At 38.8% G+C, this 9,528-nt stretch overlaps 1 protein-coding gene across 1 annotated transcript in view; it reads left to right on the top strand.

Moving 5' to 3' along the window:
- Positions 1-1,147: 1,147 nt before the first annotated feature.
- LOC128365112 (extracellular serine/threonine protein kinase FAM20C-like) overlaps positions 1,148-9,528 on the top strand; it is a 34,694-nt gene continuing 26,313 nt past the window's right edge. Inside the window, exons 1-7 of the mRNA XM_053325751.1 lie at positions 1,148-1,650; positions 2,823-2,998; positions 4,847-4,925; positions 5,252-5,344; positions 5,581-5,696; positions 5,933-6,113; positions 6,821-6,930. Of these exons, the coding sequence (XP_053181726.1) occupies positions 1,148-1,650; positions 2,823-2,998; positions 4,847-4,925; positions 5,252-5,344; positions 5,581-5,696; positions 5,933-6,113; positions 6,821-6,930 (1,258 nt within the window). The remainder of the gene's footprint in view (positions 1,651-2,822; positions 2,999-4,846; positions 4,926-5,251; positions 5,345-5,580; positions 5,697-5,932; positions 6,114-6,820; positions 6,931-9,528) is intronic.

Here is a 9,528-nt window from a genome sequence, read left to right as displayed (position 1 = left end):
AAACTTTGGATCAACTGTCTGAGGAAATTAAGCTGGTTCCAGACATCTTTATTGCTGCCCACATCGTCAGTGCTTACAGCAATTCAAAGATATGATAGAAAAGATGTGAACCTCTCTTTTTACTGAATGACTTAGTGTGTGAATAATACTGTGTGTCCAGCTGGCAAAAGATTCTCTATCTCTACATATTCATGTTTCATCTTAAAGAAAACAGTGCAAAAATGTTCTGGCTGTAGAGGCAGGTGCAGGAGTACAAGTGCAGGAGTACAAGTGCTACTATTTTTCATAGAAGCCATAAAGCCCATTTTCCATGTCAAATAAACATGATTGTGTATTGATTTGCTTCATTTTTAAAATTGTGTTTACAATTTCAAACCATGATAGAGAGCATAGTTGGATAACTTTGTCTTTTCAATCTGCATCTCATGCATAAAGAGTTTGTGAATGGGTGTGTAGTTAAATAACTCATGGATAGAGTCCAAGCTCTTGTTTAAACAGTTCAGGCAAACTGCAACTACAATACTTTGTATTTTCTGTTTTGCATCAAATAAACATTGACAGTTAAGTTTTTGTCTTTTTTCAAAGTTACTCTCTTGTCTCTTGTGACTTCCAGTGAGTGAACCTCCAGTTCTTACTTTCCAGAGATCAGTAAACACACTGATCAATACCCAGATCACTTTAACCTGGCACCTTACCCAACTCGTGCCTGGTAGCAGAGGCAGAGGAAAGTACAAACAACTGGATAAACTCTGACTGGATACACAGGGAAACAGCACAGGGCTGACAGAGCATTTTACATAAAGCTGTGTAAGTTACCTTTTCTCTTTTTATATTTAAAAAGTTTTATATGTTGACTGAAGTAAATTGATTGCAAGGTCATATAGATATGGGAGCAGGTAGAAGTAGATTGACATTCTTGTTTTAATTAAAGTGTAAGAAAGCTAATTTAATGCATTTATCAAAGCCTTGATCATCATTATGTTGGCTTTGGTTTGCTTGATGTTACCACATTACTTTTTATTGCTTGACACTGTTATGGCTATCATGTTTTTAACATTTTAAAAAAGCTCCTATTTTTCATTCTTTTTTTAAATGTTTTTACCTCTCCTAACCCTCCCTATCTCTCTCTCACTCTTCTCCTGGTAGAATGAAGTGGTGTATGCGCCGTCGCTCCAGGACAATCTGTCTGTCCTTGGCCTTCATCACCATTTTCCTCCACCTCCTCCTGGCGCTTGTCTCTCTTTCCATTTACCACGAGCCCTGTGACCCCCCACCGTCAACCAGGACACACATCCTGAGCGACCTGGCACAGACAAACTACACCACCGTAGGGATCAGTAGTTTAGCTGAGCCACCAGCTGATACCACACAAAGAGTTTCTTCCAAATTAGATGCCAAGAATGCCAAAGATCATGTGCAAATACCTACTGACAAGGGCTTGTCAGTGAAAGAGAGAAAAGCCTCAATGAACAAGACGGCCGATGTTGTTCATAATAGCACTGGCAAAGCTGAAACTTTGGAGTCTGGGCTGTCGAAACTGGTGGCGTTGTTCGACCACCCGCTTTACAATATGCCCACCCCGCCCATTCCTGAGCAAGATTGGCTGCTGAAAGTCAAACCAAAGGTCAAAGCCAGTGAGAAGAGCTTGTGGTTAGTACTGTATATTTGTTATACACTGAATGGCTGTGCATTGAACATTTCTTCTTTAAAGCGGCACTTAAGTAATCAGAAAAAACTGAATGTAATTTGATGAACCCATTAAGAGTTATCACCCAAGTCTACAGTTCCTCAAATTTATATGGTGCTTTTTAGTCTTTTTTTAGGTTTTGGTTTTCCATCCCGCTAATTCATCAACCTTGTTTCCAGAGATGCATTAGAGAGCTATTTTCAGCAAGGAAGGTCAGATAAATCCACTGCACCAAACAGCATGCAAACAAAGTTAGTGACCTGCTGTTGAGCATAGTGGTGCAGTAAAGTACTAAATAGCCAGGAGTTGGTAGAGACAGAACCAGAACCACAGACAAAGTGGATATTGGACTTAAGTTTATCTAGTGACCAAAAACTATTTGCTAACGCTGTTACCAAGATCTTTTGAAGGAAGATAAAAGTAAGAGATATAAAATGTTTTGTTGGTTCAACTACCAATGAAAGAACATTGTTACCTCTGTAGTACATCCTGTTGATTTAATCCAATGTGCTATCATTATGGATGGCACTGTAATTTAATTGGACATGCAGACAGGCCAGATTTCTCAAAATATGACTCTTTGATTATACATACTGTATGTCAGCATGGGGTCATCACTGGAAATGCACTGATTTCCAGGAAGTAACATGTATAAGTTCCCATTTCATGGACACTTTAATATAATCTTTAATCATCCCTGCAATTCATTCCCCAAACTACATGTCTTCTCCTTTTTTGAAACCAAACACAATAGTCTTTCTCTGTACATCCATATGTGTGTGTGTATATATACATAGCCGTGTAAGATTTTCACCAGATGGATTCACCTACAGGGAGCAGACCCCTTGGTGACAAAGCTGATTTATACTTCTGCGTCAAAGTGTCACATTGCCTCTGCTGTAGGTTTCTGTGGTGTCTCTGCATGTGCATGCAACTCAATCAAACCTGTAACATGACAACAGGTTTCAAGCTGTTTATAAGAAATCTGAATGCTAGATTTGCTTTGCCTTTTCCAGTGGCACTTCCTATCTTCAGAGCTGTATATTGGACCATCTACTATTTTTATTTTGTCTTCTGTTTGGTAATGCATCAATTCCTCTAACAAAGCAATATTCACCCTGCACTCTGTGTCCAGGGTGACTAATAGTGAGGAGGGATACGAGGATGCCCGGTGGAACAGCAGCAGTACCAGCCACCCCCCCTGGCTGCGCTTTCACCTGACTATCTCCCGCTGGCAGCTCTACCCCCATCATGAACCCAACATGAAGAATCTGACTGAACAGCTCAGCACACACCGCATCGTCAGTGCAGGTCTGACACGTATATCTTCTGAGCTGTGTTTTCCATATGTCTGTGCTATCTTTCCTGGTTACTCCACCACAGTAATGTCAGAGCCTTATAGTCATTTAGTATTTGTTACCAGATGCATGACAGAGGAGGTGTCAGACAATCAAAGGCCAGATGTTTTTCAAGTAGATGCCGGAAGGATCTGAGTAAATTTAGTCAAAAGGAGACGCAATGGACTTCTTCTCAATTATTGTATTAAGGACTTTTGTAGGACTGTATTCTGCACTCGAATGAGACAGCAACTTGAAAATGAGTAGATCTTTCAGAGTTGAAATACATTTTACCTCCAGATCAAACCTGTGGTAGTCATTGGTGGGTGGGCTGCAGGGAGAGTAAAGGCAGAATTGAAAGGAGGGTTTTTGTGAGACTGCTGTAGAGCTGACCTTTTAGGGATAGACTTTCAAATGCAGATTCACTTTGATGTCTCCCCTCAATGAAAGCAGCTTTGAGGGGCCTTGGAGGTTCAGCATGTTCCTTGAGACTAACTTCACCTTGAGAGTAGTGCCTTTCAGTTCGTTTGTGTATGTAGTCTAGTTTATTTCAAGTTATGAGGACTGACCTTTAAAGTCTTTGTGAGGACTTTTTGGTTCGAGGACAGTTTGACTGGGCCTTTTAATGAAAAATGATAATTTGAGATAGGTGTTTAGATCAGGGCTTGGGTTACAATTGATAAACCAACCTCAGAAAAAGAAAAACGAAATAACTTTTTTGGCCCATATAGCAGTTATTGGTGATGTTAAATGGTAAAATGCAGTGTTATGGTATTATAAGTGGAGAAGAGTCATAAAGTCAGCAATATGACTTAGTAATGTCAGTTATACTGCAATATCGATCAGAAGTTCACCAGATCTGTACAACTGGAGCAGGAAAAACTCCTGAGTGTATCGATTTGAGGAAATGCTTATGAATTCAGCTTTTAATGAAGAAAGTCTTGTTTCACATTTCGAAAGTTGCCCTTCTTAACAAACATCAACATAAATGTGGGTGGTGGGGCAGGAGGTTGTTACTTCAGAGTAATAAATAGTTGAATTCTCACTAAACCTTGACAAACTGTATTTTGTATAAAAGCAAAAAAGCTTCACAATTCCACCTCTGTAACCATTTAAAGATCCTGATATTACTTTGACTCATTTTTTGAAAATAAAAATAAAAAGATGAGGGGAAAAAATACTTGATGATTGATTTTGACTCTGTAATTCTGACCTTTCTAGAGAGTTACCTTGCAGAAAATATTACAATCATGACTGTAAGCAAAAATGGTTTAAGAACAGTCAGTACTTCAGTTTAGGTATACTGAACTGGGTTGTGGCTAGATCTATATAACTCCTGAAATAAAGATACATAGAGGGAAGACAATAAAGAAAAAGAACAGACGGTAAAGAACTCTTACAGATAAAAAAACAAAAGAAAAAGATAAAAATGTATTGAAATCACACAAGATATAAATGATATACAGGAACTTACAATAAGGATAAATCCTGTCTTTGTATGGCACATTTCATAGTGAATTTTGGGTATAATTCAAGAGAATGAATGCAAGTAATACAATGTACTGCCAAATATAGCAAAACATATGTATATGTGTGTGTGAGGGTCAGAGATGGACACGGTCGTGTATCCACAGATTGATTCAGCTGTTATATGCTGGTGATGATGCATATGCTGTGTCTGTGTTACAGCTTGCTTTGTGTGTGTGCATGTGTTTGTGTGCCATTAATGTGCACTCTGTTTGGTCACAGCATTGCGTGTGTGTGTGTGTGTCTGCACTGTGTGCTTAGTTGCTATGGTAATGTTCTCAGTGCTGTTTTTCAGTGCAGAAGTCTGGGGGGACGCAACTGAAGCTGGTGATGTCATTTCCTAACTATGGACAAGCCATGTTCAAACCCATGAAGTGAGTCACAAATGGCAAATCCAAAACATTACTCATATTATAGAGAGTGAATAAAATGCATGAAAGACTGAATCCTTTAAATCCTCTTGAAATAATCTATCAAACACAAGGAAAAGCTGTAAAAGAGTCACAGAAGAGGGATTTTTCAGCCCTCCAGAGAAATTATAAATGTATTGTCTGAGTAAATATTAGCCACATGTTGTGTGGGATGGGAGCCTTATGTGTTCTTGTTCAGAGCAACCGAGCTTAGAAAAGAAGCTTTACTTGTAGTAAACACATTGCTGCTGAATGTATTTACTAGTTTGACATTGGCTCTTTCTTGTCAGGCAGGAGAGAGATGACGAAACCAATTATAACCTCTACTACTTCTCAGACTTTGAGAGACACAATGCAGAAATTGCAGCTTTTCACCTGGACAGGTACCAAGTTACGTTTGTGTTATGTTATGTCTAAACCTAACCTTAACCCTAATCCTCAGAAAACTTTAATATAACACACTATAATAAGCACAAAATGTTGTATGAAACAGTCACACAATGAATACATGTTACTACGCAACATTCTCTCCTCTCTTCCCTCTCAGTTTAATCTTTCTGTCTGTCTCTCCTTGATTGTCTTTGTCCTCGTCTCAAATGCTCTTCCACTCTCTCTACAGGATTTTAGGTTACAGGAGAGTTCCTCCTGTAGCTGGGAGGCAGGTGGATGTGGTCAAAGAGATCAAAGACGTCACTACCGACCGAAAGCTGGCCCGCACCTTTTTTACCTCTCCTGGTATTGCTCATGCTCTCCTCCATTATTTATTACCCTCGCTTAAAATGGCCTCGTATGTCAGCTGGTTATGAATCTCTTTTAATGTTCTTCCGTTCTGCTGATTCTCACTAGTCACAAGTCAACACCCACCCTCCTTTCATCCTAATTTGCCCTTTATTATTTTTTTCCTCCTCTCCTCTCCTCTCCTCTCCTCTCCTCTCCTCTCCTCTCCTCTGTGTGCTCCTGGCACCCCCTAGTGGGAAATGTCTGTTTCTACGGCCAGTGCTCGTACTACTGTTCAACAGAGCATGCCGTGTGCGGCCGGCCCAAGGCCCTGGAGGCCTCCTTGGCTGTCATGCTGCCTGATATGTCCCTAGCGACTCGGAGGTCATGGAAATCCCCCTGGAGACGCTCCTACAGCCGCACCAAGCTGGCAAAGTTAGTGAGTATTTAATAACTAATGTGCTGCATCATACAAAGTGATCCATCTAGAATATCACATATGATCTAAGTGGACTCCCAAAACTAAACTACAGCTCCACATGAGAATATGTTAAAAGTGTTAAATGTTTTATTCTCGCCCCAATCTTTGTGTCTCCTTGGAAATTATCGTTCAATCAATTTTTAATTTTTAGCTACGGGAGCAGTTGTGTTGCATCTTAATATCAATAAATCATCATTAATTCATGTGATACCACTTGAGTCTCGAGACAGAATCACAGAATTCCCATGAACAGCACAAGATTGACAGCTTCTACTGCCATAAATGGTGCATGTGTTGGTCAGATTTTGAAGGAAAGGAGCTATTTTGTGCATCAGTAAAAAACTAAATTAAACGTTGATGGAATTAGGGAATGACGCACTATTTGTTTGAAATATGCTTGTTGTTTTCAGTAAAGTCAAAATGAAAGAAAGCTTTTTGAAGAAGCAAATGTGCCCTTTGTGCCAAGAAGCAATTGAAACACTAGAAATGTAGTATTGATTATGGAAAACATTAACAATGAAACCAGCGAGAGGTGGAAACTACCAGTCATATCAACCACAGATGCTTTTTAGGCGATCTTGCCAATCGATGTCAGGTCCTCTGGCTTACTTTTCTTTTCATGTGATCCTCACCTAACAAGAATAATGTCTGTTTATTTCAGATGGGAGACAGAACCAGACTACTGTTCGACAATAAAAAAGACCCCACCATACGACAAAGGCACAAGACTGGTGGACTTCATGGATATGGTCATACTTGACTTCCTGATGAGTAGGTGTACATTGCGTCTAAGAGGTCAAATTTAAACTGTATATACACACACACACAGGTTTTATGGCAGACTCCTTGACTTCATAGCAGGGAAATATCAGGTGCAAATAATGACATTAATTATGCCTGCATTTGATTTGAGTATAGCTGTTTCTGGAGTCTTGTAGCTCTTGGGTATGTCTTACTGTCTAATTTACCTACACGCAAGCCACCACCATAACTTATACTAATTAAGTGTTCATTTCCTGCAGCGGCAATTAAAATGTATGCGTTGGAAAAAGTCTACAAGGCTAATCAGTTGTGATGTTCAGTTGGATAGTATTGCATCACATCTATGTGTAGATTTATGTGTTTGTGTTAACTATAAAACCACCTAAAGCTAAACACAACAAATTATTTCTGTTGTCGAAGCAGCTCACACTCTATAGCCAAAAGCAGCATTTTTTTTTCACCTTTTACAGAAATGGTAAATTCAACACATTACTCAAGTGTAGCTTCTAAAACGCAAGGAAGACGATTTATAAATCCTCTTGAAATAATCAAACATATGGAGAAAAGCTGTAGACAAGGCAACGAAGAGGGATTTTAAAACCTTCAGACAAATGAAAAAGGTATTGATTGAGTAAATATTAATAATATATTATATATATTATAAACTCTGTTTCTGGGAGTACAATAGCAACATTTCATGGTCAATAGTGGCTTCTAGCAGCCCGTGTGTTCTTGGTCAGAGCAACTGAGCTAATAAATGAAGCTTTACAGTGGTAAGCACACAAGGTTGAAAAGATGATTTACTTTAGATTGTAATGGAGTTTTTGGTTTAGCCCTGTAGTCATGACAAGCTACATTTAGATGAAAAGCTGTAGGGGAGAGCAGGGTTGGTAGTCACACTTTGAATTCCTCATAAATTGTATACTGAACCCTTTTAATGTACAGGGGGTCCACAAAGTCTCTTTACAATTTAAAAAAAAAACAAAAAAACATTACAAAAGCAATTGATGAGATATGTTAATTGGATTGGATGTACTCAGTGGTTATCAAAGTTTTTAATCACATTGCATTTGTTTATCGTGTATCGAACAAAGACAAGGGCAAGGACTTCAATGACCTAAAGCAAAAGATCACTGATGCCATTGCCACCATTGATGAGGCTATGCTACAGTGAACATGGCAAGAAATCGAGTACCATCTTGATGTGCTTCGTGCAACTAATGGTGCCCATATAGAGGTGTATTAAATTATTAAATTTCCGCAGATTTGTCTATTCATTTGCTTTTGTAATACATTTGTTAAATTGTAGAGACTTTATGGACACCCTGTATAATGGTAACCTAAAGTGTGAGGTAGGAATGGAGTGGTCTTACTTTCTTTAAGCTGATTCTTTTCAAAAGATATGGACTGTAAAATATGTCTTGTGCACTTGTGACCACCGTCCCAATTGTGGGGTTAGTAGTCACACACTATGGAGTTGGAATTTTAATGGGGAAAAAATACAAAAATGTACAACAACATAACACATCTCCTGCACCAAGAGAACATGAACAGGAAAAACATTCCTATAAATGCATTTTTTTTTAATTCTTATAAACAATATTGTGCAGGTTAACCTCTCTGACTGTCATGAGCTATACATCTGGATGAGTCTGGCTCTTGTTTGTCATCTTGACAAAAATCCTGCTCATTTTCCTCTCTAAAAAGGAAAACATGAACCAACCCCAAAGGGAATAATAACCACATGTTGCAGCATAGCTAAGGAAAAACCTGTCTAAAATATCACTCTCTCTGCATACTTTTTTTATGATAATGAATGTTTTATTATAAACCCATTGCGTAAAAGTCCAGAAGAGAAACACTGAAGAGCTGGATATTTACATTTTCACATGAAAAACACTAAACGTCCTCTCATCTAAATGTCAAGTGGTTTATTCTGGAAATTACCTTGAATGTAACATCTCACCCAAATTATGAAACAGCACTTTTTAAGAGTGATCGAGATTTAATGAATGTGTCAACCAACCCGGTCCTCCCCTATTTTTGAGTGGAGGTTTTGGTTTATTCTTGTGGTCGTGACAAGCTACATTACATAAAGAGCAGTTTGGTTAAAGGTTAGGTAGGAGAAGTGTAAACTCTGAATACTTGACCTTCACCAGCATACAGACCAGCTCCACTGCTCAACTTCAGTTACTGCGGGTTACTGTGGCAACGAGCCGTTACCGTGGCAACGAGCCGTCGCCGTGGTTGCGCCTGACAACTTCTGCTCAGCCAGGTAAGAAAAGTTAGTCACCGAGGTTAGTTTTGATAGTTTTATTTCGTCGTCGTTGTTGTTGTAGCTAGTTAGTCGTTTTGAATAACTTATTTAACTTTCTGAAACCCACTTTTTGCTTTCCTAATCTTCTTTGTGTCTGAACATAAACCGTGTTTCTGTGAGAACAGGAGCAAAGTGTAACGTCTTTGGTTTACTAGTTAACTAGGGTTAAGTTAGCTGTTAAAACAAGGTTAGTAAACAGTACTGCTTTTAAACGCTATACTATTGAAGTGGAGGACAACGTGAAACCCACACAAAGTTATATAATCAATTTTAAACATTTTAAGTTTACT

The sequence above is a fragment of the Scomber japonicus genome, chromosome 2 (assembly GCF_027409825.1).
Source record: "Scomber japonicus isolate fScoJap1 chromosome 2, fScoJap1.pri, whole genome shotgun sequence".
NCBI lineage: Eukaryota > Metazoa > Chordata > Actinopteri > Scombriformes > Scombridae > Scomber > Scomber japonicus.
Note: the sequence above shows the minus strand (reverse complement) of the source record. Positions and strands in the feature narration are given on the sequence as shown.